Source organism: Rhincodon typus, chromosome 18, assembly GCF_021869965.1.
Source record: "Rhincodon typus isolate 14 chromosome 18, sRhiTyp1.1, whole genome shotgun sequence".
Taxonomy (NCBI): domain Eukaryota; kingdom Metazoa; phylum Chordata; class Chondrichthyes; order Orectolobiformes; family Rhincodontidae; genus Rhincodon; species Rhincodon typus.
Genome location: NC_063349.1, coordinates 23,980,320 through 23,996,419, shown reverse-complemented (window position 1 = coordinate 23,996,419; position 16,100 = coordinate 23,980,320). Strand labels below are relative to the sequence as shown.

The window sequence follows — 16,100 nt, the reverse complement described above, 5'->3', positions numbered from 1 at the left end:
TCATCCAGCTCTACACCTTGTTATCTCAGTTAAAAATATTATGTTCTATAAAATGATGTGACAGTACAATGTTGTCAAAAGGTACAGCATTTGTTGAAAATGTTTTGTGAGCAGATGGCTTCACAAGTAACATTTCAGGATCTGTTCTTTTAGTGCTCCAATGTACTTACAGTGGCATTGTATGTTGTGAGATGTACTGTGCTGTATACAATGTGCTTATTGCATTTTTGTTCTTAGCTTTGAATATTTCTATCAGACAACCTCCTCCTCCTGCACCCCGTCTGTGTTCTACAACCCTGCACCACCCTTTCCAACTGTCCGAATGAACAAAAACAGAAATTGCTGGAAAAGCTCAGCAGTACTGGCAGAATCCAAACACAGAAACTAGAGTTACTGTTTTGGGTCCAGTGTACCTTCCTCACAACTCAGATCTGAACTATTTTGAGTACAGTCAAAAAGCCCTTACAAATATTGCAAATGAACAGTAAAAACAGTCATGACAAATTTTTAATACCTAAACAAATTAGACTTTCCACTGGTGAATGTAGCCTCGTACAATTTTATCCTACATTATTGAACTTCTGGAACACAGAAGTTTGTGAGTCCCAAAATCAATTATTACACAGTTGAAGAACAAAGGCTTTCTGTTAATCAATTGCACACAGTTGACAGATCAATGTATTTGCAGCAGCAACAATCGGAGGAGATGTGGCTACTCACAATCAATTCGAATTTGCTCCATCTCCGTCACCTCTGCTATTGATTCCTTCAGCTCCTCCACAAACTTCTGTAGTTCCTCTGAACTCTGTGCACAGAAACTCAGTGCCTGCTTCTTCTCTGAACCAGAAGCAGATGATATGAGAGTGATCCCATGAGGATAAACTAATAGAGAAAAATTACAGCCATTAGCACAGGTAAATATAACCCTATCACATTCTTATTATTAGCTTGCTCTGTGCATCTTCTGAGTAGGAGGACAGATGAGTGCATCACAAACAATTAATCTTAACTTGCACAACGTGAAACTTGATGCAAAATTAAAAATACCTGAAGGGTATGTCTAGGGAAGTATATTTTTTATAATTTGTGAGATCAAAATTGGGTACTTGATAGTATGATAAATTGTCACCTTAAGAGTTCAATCCCGTAACATCATCATTAGGTCATCAGCCACTTTGGTGGGGTACAGTTCAGTGTAATGTTGCTGCCTGCAGTGTGGAACACCTCCTTATTAAAGCTCCTGTTGTTTAACACTTCAGCACCCTAGTTTTTCTTGGAACGTAAAAGGTGAAATCTTAATCTTCAGGTGATGTGTGATTACCACATGGTGAATAAATGTCCCTTGGATTATGGACATTATTCAGTCTCCATTACTATTTGTATCTGTTAATTTTGGGGGATCATGATCACAGTTACTTAACAATTTGTAGCAATTTTCTGATAGTTTTTGTTGTATTTAAGAAGCAACTGTTTGGATACGACGCATTTGTTCATTAGAAACAGAAAGTATACGATGGTGACAAATGAGAACCTCTCACTGATTTTGAAGCTGTTCTGTAGAATGGAGGAGTCAGAGTGACAGTTTTGAAGTGGTGGAATGTTTGATCTTCTATGTCATGTCCGTCTTTCCACACCCCTTGATTTCCATAATATCCAAAACTCTATGAATCTCAGTCTTCAATTTATATGATTATGGAGCACCCACACCACTATAACTCATAAAATGCCCAAGATCATCTGAGGGTTAATTAATCCTTTAAGTAATCCTCAATCCAAAGTGGTCTTGTGGTGTAATGGCATTATATCTACCTCAAACCTAGAAGATCCACATTTAAGTCCCACCTCAGGGTGTGATGGTCACAGAGGTATATCAAAAGACATCCAAACGTGTCAATTAAAAGGGAATCCTCAACCTAAACTAATATGTTACCCCAAATCCCTTGAGCTCAGGAGGTGATAATGACTGTGACTGATATCCCTAACTTTGTAAGAGTATTCCAAGATGAAAAATATCCAGTGAGTCAAAACAGAAAAAGGAGTAGTAACACCTTGAACTAATCATGTGTTACCCAGAAGCAAAAGCCACTATTACTTGGAAATGTTTGTACTGGTCCTTCATGTTGAAATATGGGAGACAAAATAGACCTATACATATCATTCACAAGTTTTACCTTTTTCTTTTCCTTCTAATAGAAAAGATAGTGTAAATTTAGGCACACCAGGGCTAACTTCTGTACTCTTCTTTAAAATAATCTCATGAGATCTTTTACTTCCAGCCAAAGATGGCATTTCTGGCTGTGCAGTCTTCACTCAATGCTATATTGGAGTTTCAGCCTTGACTTTTGGACCAAGTACTGAAGTGGGACTAGATACCACAAGCTTCTGACTTATAGGTGACACCACTACTACCTGCTGTTTCCTCCAATTGGAAATTTTAGAACTGATGGGTGTGACCTCAGGATAAGGAGTTGAGATGACCCAAAATGTCTTCACTCAAAGGATTGGAAAAGTTAGGAAATTTCTAACCCAGAACACTGTATAATCTCAGTTGTTGAAGATATTGGAGGTTGAGATCAATAGATTTTTGGACTTTAAAGGAATCAAGCAATGCAAGGATTGGGCAAAAAATAGAGTTGAAGCTGAAGGTCAGTTTGTGGATTTATGAATCAAGCTCAAGGAGTCTTTGGGCCATTCAGCCACATGAAATAGAAGGAGTTGCAAAAAGCTGCATTGTGGAAGTAGAACATATTTTTGGTAACATTTTTAATGTGAATTCTCATTTAATTTTACAGTCAAATTTCAGAATTAGCTAATGACTGTAATAGTCAAAAAGTGTTAGGTTTTATAGCAACAGTCTCCAATAATGAATTCATAAGCTCAAGTGAATTATTTTGGGGATTTGTGCATCTCTTAAAGTTTTGGTTTAACAAATTGAAATGCAAAAGTTGAATGTAAGTGGCAATAGTGTAAAATATGCTGCCACTCAGATCCTGACCTCATGACAGTTTTGATTCAAATATGAACCAAAGAGCTGGCAAAATTGAAGTTAATGGAAATCAAGGGAAAATTCTCCACTAGTTTGTATCATACCTGGCACAAAGGAAGACAGATGTGGTTGCTGGAGGCCAATCACCTCAGTCTAAGGACATTGCTACAGGAAGTCCTCAGGATAATATCTCAGACCAACCATCTTCAGCTGCTTCATCAATTACTTTCCTTCCCTCATTAGGTCAGAAGTGAAGACATCGCTGATGATTGCAAAATGCTTGGTACCATTTGCAGCTCCTCAGACACTGAAGCAAGACCCAGGCAACCTTCAGGCTCAACTGGTTAAGTGGCAAGTAGAATTTGTGCCACACAGAATCTAACTATCTCCCCTTGACATTCAATGGCATTATTGCTGAATCTCCCTTTATCAACATCCTGAATGTCACTACTTACCAGAACCTGAACTGGACCAGCCATATAAATACGGTTCTAAGGCCAAGTGAGAAGAAGGAATTGGCTACCCTCCTCTTAACCCGTCTGGTCAGTCGCAACAAATATTTTTATTTTATTTTTAGCACTCAGCTATCGTGCTTCAATTAAATTTATTTCACTAGAAGGTGACATAGCTAGTTATCATAGCTAATTACAGAAAGAGAGGGGTAGGGGGAGGAGAGAGAGAGACGGTATTTCAGTTTCTCCTGTTATGAATCCATGTATTTCTCTCTGCTGTGCTGTTTATATGTTATTGTTGAAATATAGTTCAGTCTGTATTCCAGAGTCTAGCTCCATTGTCTTCTCAAGCTGGCTAAGTGACAGGTGAGTCTTTTTATCTCCCAATAGGTGAAGCTTTCATACAGATGTGAATGAAACAGGAGATACAAATTTCTTAAAGCTGACTCAGTTTACCTGGTTCTCTTTTAGAACTGACAGTTTAACTCATTCCTCATCAGTCTTATGGTACTTGCCTCAGTCTCTGGTCAGGTGAGCATTGCTGTCACTTTAGGTACATGCTTCTTCCTTTTCAAATCTATTTTAGTCCATGAAAGGTCTCAGTTATAATAATCAGGTGATGGACGTTAAAATTCGATACTCCATATCTGCCTTCATTGCAACAACTGTGGGTTCAAGAGCAGGTTGGAGGCTGGAAATTCTGTGTTACATAACTCACCTCAATGCTCCCTAAAGTTTGTCCGTCGTCTACAAGGCAGGAGTCAGGAATGTTAAGGAATACTCTCCACTTATCTGGATGAATGCAGCTTCAACAACACTCAAGAAGGTCAGACCATCCAGGCCAAAGCAGCCCCTTCACTGGCACTCTAACCACCAACTTAACCATTTACTTCCTCCACCACTGACACACAGTGACCGCAGTATGTACTATATTCTAGAGCAGCTGCAGCAGATCACCAACGTTGCTGCATCAGCTCCTTCCAAACCCATGTCCTCTACAGCGACAAGAGCAAAGGTAAAAGATCTAGGGGTGAACCATCACCTGCAAGATGCCCACCAAGCCACGCATTATCCTAACTTGGGATTGTACCCCCACTCCTTCATATCACTACTGCAAAATCCTGGAACTTCCCTACAGCCCTTTGGGTTTACCTGCACATTGTGGATTGCAGCAATTCAAGAATGTGGCTCACTAACACCTTCTCAAAGGCAATTTGGGATCAACAACAAATGGTGGTCTTTCCAGGAATACCCTCATCCCATTAAAGAATAAAAGATTCGCCAGCAATTATGCTTTTGTCCTGAATTTGTTTTAACAAGTTCGTGTGAAGCATTTATAATTACAAGTTGTGATTGTTTTCATTTCTAATCAGCAGGGGTTTACAATGGCAGCTGAACTGATTTTATCTGTTTAACACTATAAAAGGTCACAAATAATCTTAATTCATTGATTACATCCATAGAGATTGGGAACCACAACTATGCTTTAACCCAACAAGAAGTAACATGAGTCAAAAATATTTACACTCAGTCTCAAACAGATGAATTTGCATTCCCAGAAGGCCAACAGACTTGTAGAAAGTGTATGTAGCAGAACTTCTCTTCTTTGCACACAGTTTAAGTATCTGTAAGGCAATAGATTACAAGATTAAATAAGTTCTTTAAATTGAGTCATGTGTAATTACGTATCGCAAGAGCCTTGACATTCAAAGGTTATTGCTATCCCACGTACTGTAATAAATGAATTACAGGATCTTACACTGAATGTGTTGCCAAACACAGGTGAATAAGAGCAATAGCAAGTGGAGAAAACAGGACTCAGCTCTCCCTGACTGTGATAGAATCCACAGCCTAGTCTGAAGCAGACTGATAAGTATGCATTAGCAATTGCTCAGTAGTTGCACCAACTGTCAGTGATCTTTCATATCATGTTGGACAAGATGGAGGAGCTCACTTTATAATTTATGTGAGATCATCATGACAATTCAGTCACACTGTGTTCTCAGCTCTATACAGCTGCTGTATGGTCCTCAGTTAGAGAGAGTGTGCTGACATCTCACACACTGTCACTGCTGCCACTCAAGGTCAGGATTCCAGGGTCTCTATAAAATTGTTTCTGGATGTCAATGGTGTGCTCTATCAGGAGGCAAGGTTTTGATTACATTTGCTGTGAGGAAGACGCAAAACAGTACCTGGAGGAACTTCTGGCTTAGTGAGTAGGCAAAAACTGGGAATATAATGTGGAAAAATGTGAGGTTATACACTTTAGTATGAAGAACAGATGTGCAGAGTATTTCTTAAATGGTAAGAGGTTAGAAAGTGTAAATGTGCTAAGGGACCGAGGTGTCCTTGTCATTCAGTCTCTGAAGCTAATATGTAGGTGCAGCAAGCTGTAAGGAAGGTTTATTGCAAGAGGATTTGAGTACAGGAGTAGAGATATCTTGCTTCAATTGTCTAAGTCATTGGTTAGACTGCACCTGGAGTACTGTGTGCAGTTTTGGTCTCCTTTCCTCAGGAAGGATATTGCTGCCATGGAGGGAGTGCAACAAAGGTTCATCAAATTTCTTTCTGGAATAGAACAACTGTCCTACGAAGAGAGATTGGGCAAATTTGATCTGTACTCTCAGAGTTTTAAAGAACGAGAAGTGATCTCGTTGAAACTTATAAAATACTTAAATGGCTAGACAGGGTAGATGCAGGTAAGACATTGCCTCTGGTGGTGGAGGCTAGAACCAGGAAACACAACTAAAAATAAGGGGGATATCGCTTAGCTTCAAGACGAGGGGGACATTTTTATTGGGAGGGTTGTGAATCTTTGGAATTCTCTACCCCAGAGAACTGTGGAAGCTCAGTCTTTGAAGATGTTTAAAATAGAGGTTGATAGATTTCTGAACCACCGATATAGGGTTTTGGAGTGGGGTGGATAAAAAGCATTGCAGAGTTCGATCAACCTTGAATGTATTAAATGATAAGTAGGTGTGACAAGTTGAATGGCCTATACCCGATCCTATGTTTCTATCTTAGTTTAGCACCTGTACGAGGTTTCTTAATATACAAGCTGAGCAATGTTTGCCGTAAACAGCCGTTGTTCCTGGACAGTCAGCCACTGAACCATTTTGAGCTCTATGTTGGAGACCAGAAATGTGCAGTAAATGATGCCTAGTGCAATTAATTCACTCAGGCACTCTCAGCAGGTTGTCTAACGGTGCTAATGATTTCAGCTTCAGTTTGGAATAAACCAGAGATATTAAAATGTGATAGTATTTTTTTCATTTTGGGTGCCATTCCTACATCTAAGCTCAAATGTAAAGTACAGCTATTTGGACAAAGAATATTAGTTTATTCAGAAATGTATCCAACTCCAAGAGAAGGAGTGAATCAAACGATGCCATTTCATGCACCAGTTGCAGCAATCCTTTTGGGTTTTAACCAATGTTTAACCAACGCACACTGTCAAACTGTATCAAATAGCTGGAGTATTTTCATTTGTGCATTGTCTGCTTATTCAGATCTGTAGTTATTAACATTCATTGCCATACACTAAAGGAGAGATTCTTACCACAACTAAGTCATTAAACAGAAAAACTTCTCGCTGATGTGCTGCTTGCTTCTGTGCTTTGTTGACGTCCATGATCTCAAAGAGCCGGCTGCAGCAAACCAACCTCCGGTGGGGAACTGAAAGGGCCTAGGAAAACCACCAAACAATGAGAGTGCTGGAGGCTGGGATGAGGATTCTCACATGTCACTTTAGAAATCAGCAGTTGAGGTAATCAGACAATACGCTGGAGTTTTATTGGCATATTATGCGTTGTGAACCCATGTAGGTGACAAATGAACTGTGGTGATGTTTTACCAGACCACGGACAATTAACAGGCCGTCAGAGTCTCTGTATCACTTAAAGTGGTTGCCCACCTCTCTGAGCTGCTGTAGCCAAGCAGCCTTGGCGGAAATATGAATACAGGCAGGTGTCTGTTCTGAATGGTAACTACTGGTAGCTTATGGTTGGGCAAGTTGCTGCCACCAAGTGAGACTTAACAAGAAGAGGCTCTTGTTTTAATCACAGTACAGTTTACTGCAGGTACAAGTTAGATTAGTAAGATAAACATTTTATTGGGGGAGGGGTACCCTTTTGAAAAAAGATATGAGGAAACTTTTGTTTTGTCTCTCAGAGGCTTGAGCGTCTTTGGAATTCCCTTCCTCAAAAAACAGTGGATGCAGACTCTTTAAATAATTTTAAGGCAGAGGTAGATAGATTCTTGATTATCAGAGGGATGACAGATTATTGGGGATATGCAGGAATGTGGAATTGAGATTAAAATCAGATTAGCCATGATTTTATTGAATGGCAGAGCAGGCTTGAAGGGCCAACTGGCCTATTTTTGTCCCTTTGTTAGTTGTATGTAATAAGACTTTTTGGGACTTAGGATCTAAGACATCACTCCACAAGATCCTCAGCTTCACTCCAAGAGATTTAAAACATTATCCCTGCCTAAACCAGTATGACATCATCAGATTGTGTGGAGCTTCATGTTGTCTCGAACATTAACCGTTGCAGCACCATTATCTTCTCCAACAAGCTTTATTACCTATAGTCTCCTCATAGCCTCAGACTGACTGCTAACTTGCGATATACTACATTGTGTTTAAGACAAGAGCCTCTTCTCATTAAGACTCTTCATCATGGAAGCAATTTACACCAACCATAAATTGGTAGTGGTTGGCATTTCATACCAAATACAACAACTCTCTCTGCATAGACTTGGCTGCTTGGGAAGGAGAGGGTGCCTCAAAGAAAGGTGCCTTCAAAACGCCATCACAAAATGACTTATGCCAGGGTCAAGCAGACAGGTTCCAGAGATGGAAGAGGGATGAAGCTTTCAGCGTCATTGTCAGGTCCATGGGTGTGGTCACTGCCCCTTAAGGGTTCTACCATGTGCCATGGAATCTCAGTAAAGTCTCCGCTACTGTGGGAAGCCACTTGGAGGTGACTTTGATGAATCTGGGGGACTTTCCACTGGATATAAGTGGGGGTGGTGGAGAACCATCAACAGTTTAATTATGTATCTATGATTGACAGACAGCTGTGCTGCTGCCATCCCAACTTTGGTAATATTACATGGTGATGGAAGGGCTTCCCTCCTGAAACCTTCGACCATCATTTTCCCATCTATCTCACCCCACAAAATTGTATTCAGCATGCCTGATCTTAATGCTCCTTTTTGACCATTTTTCTGCTTGATATTGAAGCTTAACCCAATTATTGAAACCAAGAACTTCTGTTTAAAAAACTGTCTGAAGAAGTCCTTGTAAATAGCTTGTTCCGGCATTGAAAGAATCCCAAACTAAAAAGGATTAAATGCTGCTTCTATTTCTCCCTAATTCCCAGTCCATATCAGAAAATTATGGTTTGCAGATCCTTTCAGGATTATCTCCATATGGAGTTGATTTCCATTAACTTGACACTTCAAGCAGAATTTTGATTCAGAACAGAATTCTCAAAGACCAAATTACTTCCGATACACCCCTGTAATTTAGCACAATTCCCCATTTACTTACCTTGTATTGAGTTCCAATGGATCCCACTCAATAACCTTTTAACAGACCAAACTAATCTCAGTCCCAATGCACAGGTTTGAGAAAATGGGATTGAATAAAAGCGTTTTCTGCTTTCAAAGCTGAAGAGAATTCAGCTGGTGGAAAATAATTTCCATTTATTTTTCACTGTATTGAGTTCCATTGAATCAAATCACTTCTCATGTTCCACATTAGAAAGGATTTCAGTGGAATAAATTAGCTGACATTCATGCCAGTTGCATTAAACTTTAATGTCTCAAGCTGTGGAAAATAAACAATATCATTAAACAACTGGTTGTGCTTCAAAATCAGTGATGAGCAGTTGAACAACTGATCGGGGTGCGAGCCTCCGTTCAGTTATTGCACTCCTGTCACCTAGACAGAAGGCTGTGTTTTTATGATCTTTTTCATAGATAAGCCCAAAATCAGACACTTTAGTATAAAAGGGAGAGAGCTGCATTGTTGAAGTTCTATCTTTTAATGAGAATTTTTCAAATACAAGATTTTTGTGTTTTAAACTGACCTATTCATGTAGGGTAAAAGGAAGGAAAGAAGGTGGTTGTGTGATCTGTTCTGAATTCTGCTGACCAGCCTAGTGGCTTGGTGTTAAAGATTAAAGGATTAAAGTTATCAGGATGTTTATAGGGAAAAAGGTGCAAAATATTCACATCTATAAACAATGGCCGGAAAAGCTGTGCTGATGGTGGGTAAACTTAATTTCCAAGATCCAGGGTGATATTAGGAATGTTAGTCTTTGTAAATAATTATATTTTATTTTGTTGATTTAATTCCAAGCTTCAAAAACATTGGGGGTTGAGAGGATAGCAAATTAGCATTTTGACATATCTAAAAACGGCCATACGATTCCCAAGGAGATTGCCTTTCAGAGAGGAAGAGTCCACAGGAAGGCATTATAGGATAGTAATGCAGATTTTCCTAAATCTCAGTGAATCTTTCAGATAGGATCAATCGGCAAGAATCAGAGGGAGATAGACAGAATAGAGGAATAAGGCAGCAGGTTCACCATACAAACTTGAAGTGAAACTCACTCTGGGATTGAAGAGACCAAGCGCTTAAATGTGTCTGGAAGGATCATGTAGCTTTGGCTAGATGGAGGAATTTCCAATTCATCTATCATAGTGGGAGTCAATTCTAGGAGTAACATTTACTTGGAAGGAAAAGGACAATGGACCTAAGAATATCTTTGGACTAGTTCCTGGATAATGAATTGTCTACTTAAGTGTAAAGCTTAACCTAAAGCCAACAATTTGGACATCAACAAAAATTAAGTAGGTTATCCTCTGAATAGTTTAGAAAATAGATTGCCTCTTAAATAGTGTAAAATCCATGTTAATTTAGCTTGTGTGAAATAGTAAAAGTCTTAAGACTTGAAATATTGTTTTATGATCTATTTATTTATTCACTGGAAGTTCAAATTAAAAGTTTTCAATCTCTACAGGGATTATTACTGACATTATTGCTTTCACAAGGGGAGGTAAAATCTTGTATGGCATTATTCCAGTGCTCCAGCCAATATTTATCCTACTAGCAGAAGCTTCAAAACAATCTCATCATGAGGAAATGGAAGGTTCTTAAAGACAAGTTCTTACAAATCTTAATCCAAATGCAATCCAGATTTAATCACAAAATATAAATCATTTCTTTGAGTTCAAATGTAATTTTTTTTCACATATACATCCTACTCCTTGCGATATTCTATATGTTGTTTAGTATAAAATTCAACGCTCATACATCTTTGCCTATTAGAATGTTGACAACACTGAACACACAGCAGCTTTACCATAAATATTTCTGTTTGCCAACACAACAAATACTCTACATTCCCCCAGAAAATAATTCTACAAAGCACTTACAATGTTTTGTCAATATGGTAATGTGTACAAAGTCAAATGTTTTTATTTTCCATTATTTTATTTCTAGCAGTAAATAGATGCACTGAAATTCATAAAAGTTGAAGGACTTTTTTATTGCCCATTAAGCAAGTAGAATGTGTTAGATATCTTAAATAGGTCATAAAATGTTTTGAATAGTTGATGTTTTAGATTTTTAACCTAAACCAGTCCTGATTGCATTGGACTGAAGCAAATCCCACAGGCTAGATTTGATTCATAAGCATTAAAACAGTAGTGATCTCAACTGTTTTGTTTTGTGTTAAAATAAGTTTATAAATCTAGTGACAGATTGGAATAGCCAGAACTACTAAATGAAATTGTGTTCAGGTTTATGGAATCTCAATACTTATTTCTTTCAGATCACACAAATGCTTTTGACTACTGGAAGAAAATGCCAATCTGTAATTTAAATCTTCCACAAAAACATGTGTTGCCAACTTTGATAAATCTCTTTTGGGTTCCATTTAATGAAGATTTTAGGGAAAAGGTGGTGAGGCTCTGAGAATGGCAGAGAGCCCTGCCAGATGTAAATACGGGTAAGAGTTACAATTATAATATACGACAACACAAGACTAATGGACATTGACTATTTCATATCCTCTAGTGTCAGGATCACACACTCTGAATCAGGTGCGTGCAGATCACAACTTCATCTACTCTAAATTTCAAAGAACATTTTAACTTATATATATGTTTAATGATTAGATACCAAAACATCCTTACAGTCCTCTTGGGTGATAATAACAATGTAAAAATTAATCAACTAATCAATTAATCAACAGTTTAAAGCTGTGAACCTATGCCCTAGACTATAGATGGAAATTATTTTCTGTTAACCTGTTAGGACATTTCATGACACATCTCCAGGACAGGTGGATCACGAACGTATACCTTTTGACCCAGGGAATATAGATCAACACGATCTCAAATCCATCTTATTTGGAACTCTTATGATCATGCAGGTAATCATAAAAACGATGTGAGATATTATAGCTGAGCAAGATAAAGGACCCTGGAGAAAATGCTGGAAGAAGTAGGCAATTTGATTCTAGGGACAGGAGTTTCAATTATGTGGAGAAACCAGAAAAGCTGATATTGTTTGCATTAAAGCAGAGAAAGTCAAAGGATGATTGAATATAAGTATTCACAATTCTGAGGCTTTAAGAGAGAACAGAAGTGGAGAAACTATTTCCGTTGAAGGGAGAGTTGATAATGACAGGGTACAGATTTACACTAACTGGCAAAAAGTCAAGGGTAAAGAGTAGAAGAAATGTCCAAGTAAAAGTGTATGTGTGTGTGTGTGTGTGAGAGCGCATGCGCATGCATGCACGTGTCAGTCAAAGGCAGACAACTCAGCCTGCTTCTCTCTCGTGAGAGAGAAAAGGATGTATTCAGCTTCCTTGGAAAACACATTCTCAATAAACATTACTTCCCCCAACTAGCCCGCACCCTGTCGAAAGCAGCAATGATTGGAAAAATGGGAAATGTTGTAAATACCTTCTGATCTGAGTGGGAAAGTATCTGAGACATAAAGCATAATTTTCCCCTTCCTGGTGTGGTATGAGTAATGGCGAGAATGATGATAACACGGTGAGAATGAAAAATTGAAATACTCAATGTTGAGAAATAATGTCCTATAATCCCAATTTTCCTCTCAGATTTTAAATGGTGAATTCAAAATCTCATCACTGAGAGATAATCCCATTGTTTCCATGTATTTGCATGTTTTAAAAACCCAAATCAACTTGTGTATGTTCAACTTCCCATTCTCCTCTTCTCCATCAAGAAACTAAATGGTGCAAATCCCCAACAAATAAAACAATGTGGGTACGTGATAGCTGTATCTTGCTGATGCTTGTCCTGGCTATCTTGCAATTATGTCTTCAGAGTTCCTGGCATGTTCCATGGCCACTATCTCCTCAAACCTTCATTATAGGTAGATCATCTGAGTGTCATGGAGACATGAGTCTGGGGCTGGGTTGTGGTCAGTTGCAAAATGTCCTGATTCAGTGGTTAGCACTGCTGCCTCACAGTGCCAGGAACTCTGGTTCGATTCCACCCTCGGGCGACTGTCTGTGTAGAGTTGGCACATTCTCCCCATGTCAGTGTGGGTTTCCTCTGGGTGCTCCCGTTTCTTCCTACAGTCCAAAGATGTGCAGGTTAGGTGGATTAGCCATGCTAAATTGCCCAGAGTGTTCAGGGATGTGTAGATTAGGTGGGTAATGGGGGGATGGGTCTGGGTGGGATGCTCTGAGGGTCGGTGTGGACTTGTTGGGCTGAAGGGTCTGTTTGCACACTGTAGGGATTCTATGATTCTATGAAAGTCAGTATGGAGGAGCTGCCACGGTGAGTGGCAAGAAAATAGTGGTCAAGAAACTTACCAGGGGGCCATCCATGGAGTTCTGCAGAAAGTAGCCAACTCATATCTGGGGATAGATTTAATTCTATTGAGTGACTGTGATAGGGGGCAATTGGAGAGGGTAGAGAACAATCGCATAGAATCATAGGATCATAGACACCCTACGATGTGGAAGAAGATCATGTGGCCCATCGAGTCTGCACCAACCCGCTGAAGAGCATCCTACCCAGACACAGCCCCAGCCCCCTAACCTAGCCCTGTAACCCCACATTTCCCATGGCTAATCCACCTACCCTCCACACCCCTGGACACAATGGGGAAATTTAACATGGCCAACCCACCTAACCTGCACATCTTTGGACTTCATTGTGAATGGGAGGGGATTGGTATGAGTTATGGTAGGTCTGACCTCTACAAGACAAGATACTAGGCTAACAAGAGCATGGGAATTTCCAATGTCATGTTCCTGGATATAAAGTGGGCACATTAATAATTACATAAAGGGGTTCAACTGAAATGGGGGTGGGTGAAAGATTCATTGGAACCACAAGGGAGGCAACAGAAAAGAGATCATGATGAGTGTGAGGGAATTTGTGTTTCCTCGGCAGAACCTGCAAACAACTCCCATAAACACAAAGTTGGAATCTTGCCATTTTGAATCAAAAACGAACTGCACGATAAATGGTTGCCACCATGTACAAAGTGGATAAGTAAGATAGTGTTTTTCCTTTGGGAGTCGAGTAAAAATCTTGGAAATGAGATCCTGCTAAGGCTATTTGCATTAATCATGTCACTACTAATTCAGTAATGCTACCTATTTGGCTTCAAGTTGCACTTCATCAGGAGGCCATTCATTGTTCAAAAACACTTAATAAAAATTAGGGCCTTAACCAATCCTGAGCATTACATTTGTGTGCTAATTGCCTCCTTGTTAAATAAGTTAAACAGGTGTAATGAAAACAACTGAAGCTCCCATTTACCAGTCACGTCCACTGATGGTAGTGGTGGGCAATGTTTCACAGCATTTAGATTCTCAAACTGAAATGGAACAAGAGGTCACGAATATAGAGTGAGAGGGGGTAGATTCAAAACTGAGACAAGGAGAAACTACTTCTGTCAGAGGGTTGGGAATCTGTGGAACTCACTGCCCCAGAGTGCAGTGGAGGCAAAATTAATCAACAGATTCGAGAAAGAAATAGATATGTTTCTGATGAAAAGCAGGATAAAGGGCTATGGGGAGCAGGCAGGAAAGTGGAGTTGAGATGAGGATAAGATCAGCCATGGTCATGTTAAATGGCAGAGTGGGCTCAAAAGGCTGGGTTGCCTACTCCCGCTCCTAATTCTTATGTTCCTATGTATGGAAGCAAAGACATGGCCTGTGACATGGCAGGAAGCCTTTTCTTTTGGGGATGATGGGAACGCACTATCATGTTCGCATACTGGGAGTGCATGCACTATCATGGTGACATCCTGGCAGAGCCTTGAAGGGCTTCCTTCAGAAGCCTCCATGCCACTTTTTTTGAGGGTGTAACATTTTTGCCAAAAGCAAACTATCTAAACCTTTGCCTTCAGTTGGATGTGTTCCTTCAGCTGTCACCCAGACCACTGGAAGAATTGACACAGAGGAGTCAGATATTTCACCTTAAGGGTTAAAGAGAAAACTCTCATCCAGCCACAAAGCATTGAGAAGAGCCAGTAACAAAACCATTGTTATTATAGATGATTTATGACAACAAGTTGTCCATTAAGGGCATGAAAAGGAAAAAAAATCTGGAACAACTAAACTTGCAGCACACAACTATTATTGCTCTCAAGTTATAACAGAGACACAAATAGTCAATAAAATTCAGTGAACTTACTGCTTTCATCCCCACGATTGATTTTTCTACCTTGGTAACATATGTCACGTGATCTTCATTGGACTTCAATTCCTTCTGTTGAATTCGTTCATAAATACCAACAACCATCTCACGAGGAATGTCCACTCCATCATCCACACCTCATTAGGGAATGGAAAAGGATGAGAAGACAGAAATAGTATGTAAATTCAAGGAAGATGGATTCAGTTTCGAGTTAAATTATCCATCTTTGAAGTCCATATATTTAAACACATTAAAAGTTAAAAACAAATGTACAGACATGAAAAATAATTTGTTTTACTGATCCTCCTGCAAGGATCCTCATTCTCGGGTATTCATGCAGTGATTCAAAAGGATAGTTTTTGTTTTACAGTTAAGTACATTATTATACTCACCAATCACTTCTTCTGCTTGATCTAAGAGTGGAGGGGGAGGGCTGAGGTCAGGTAGTTATGATTCCAATTCCCCGTCAATTGGTCAGCTCATTTTCCAATGGCATTTTCACTTTAATTTTGAGCACTCACTCAAGTGGAACTAACCCCAAGTTAAAATTAATTCCATTTCATAAAAATCCAATTAAAACTGTACTGTTGCAATCATGGTACATCCAAACCTGTCAGCCAGAATTCTTATGTGGGTGATTTTATTACAGTGCTGTCCTTCTGCTCATTAATGTCAAATGATTTTTACTTGCTGTAACTTCCTTCTAGACTCGTCATTAGCCTAGAAAGCAGTTTCGAAACAAGAAAACCACCCTTCACTGGCTTGTCCTAATTAAAAGAGATGGAACTACATTCTGGTGTAATGTTTAAAGTCCAGCAGCTAGTTAAAGGGGAACATCATTTCTCAACAGGATGGCCTCAAGATACCAGCAGGTAGCAGGGTCCTCAGATTTCCATAAAAATCACCAAATAAAAACCGAAAGAACTGCGGATGCTGTAAATCAGGAACAAAAA

General features: G+C 39.3%; 1 protein-coding gene across 2 annotated transcripts in view; it reads right to left on the bottom strand.

Annotated features, from left to right (window-relative positions):
• Window positions 1–16,100, bottom strand: part of LOC109921905 (IQ motif and SEC7 domain-containing protein 3-like) — a 183,366-nt gene that overhangs the window by 91,384 nt on the left and 75,882 nt on the right. For both annotated transcript variants that reach the window (XM_048607764.1, XM_048607766.1), the window contains exons 6-9: window positions 15,145–15,284; window positions 6,998–7,123; window positions 4,964–5,063; window positions 721–882 (exon numbers count right to left, since the gene is read on the bottom strand). In XM_048607764.1, the coding sequence (XP_048463721.1) occupies window positions 721–882; window positions 4,964–5,063; window positions 6,998–7,123; window positions 15,145–15,284 (528 nt within the window). The remainder of the gene's footprint in view (window positions 1–720; window positions 883–4,963; window positions 5,064–6,997; window positions 7,124–15,144; window positions 15,285–16,100) is intronic.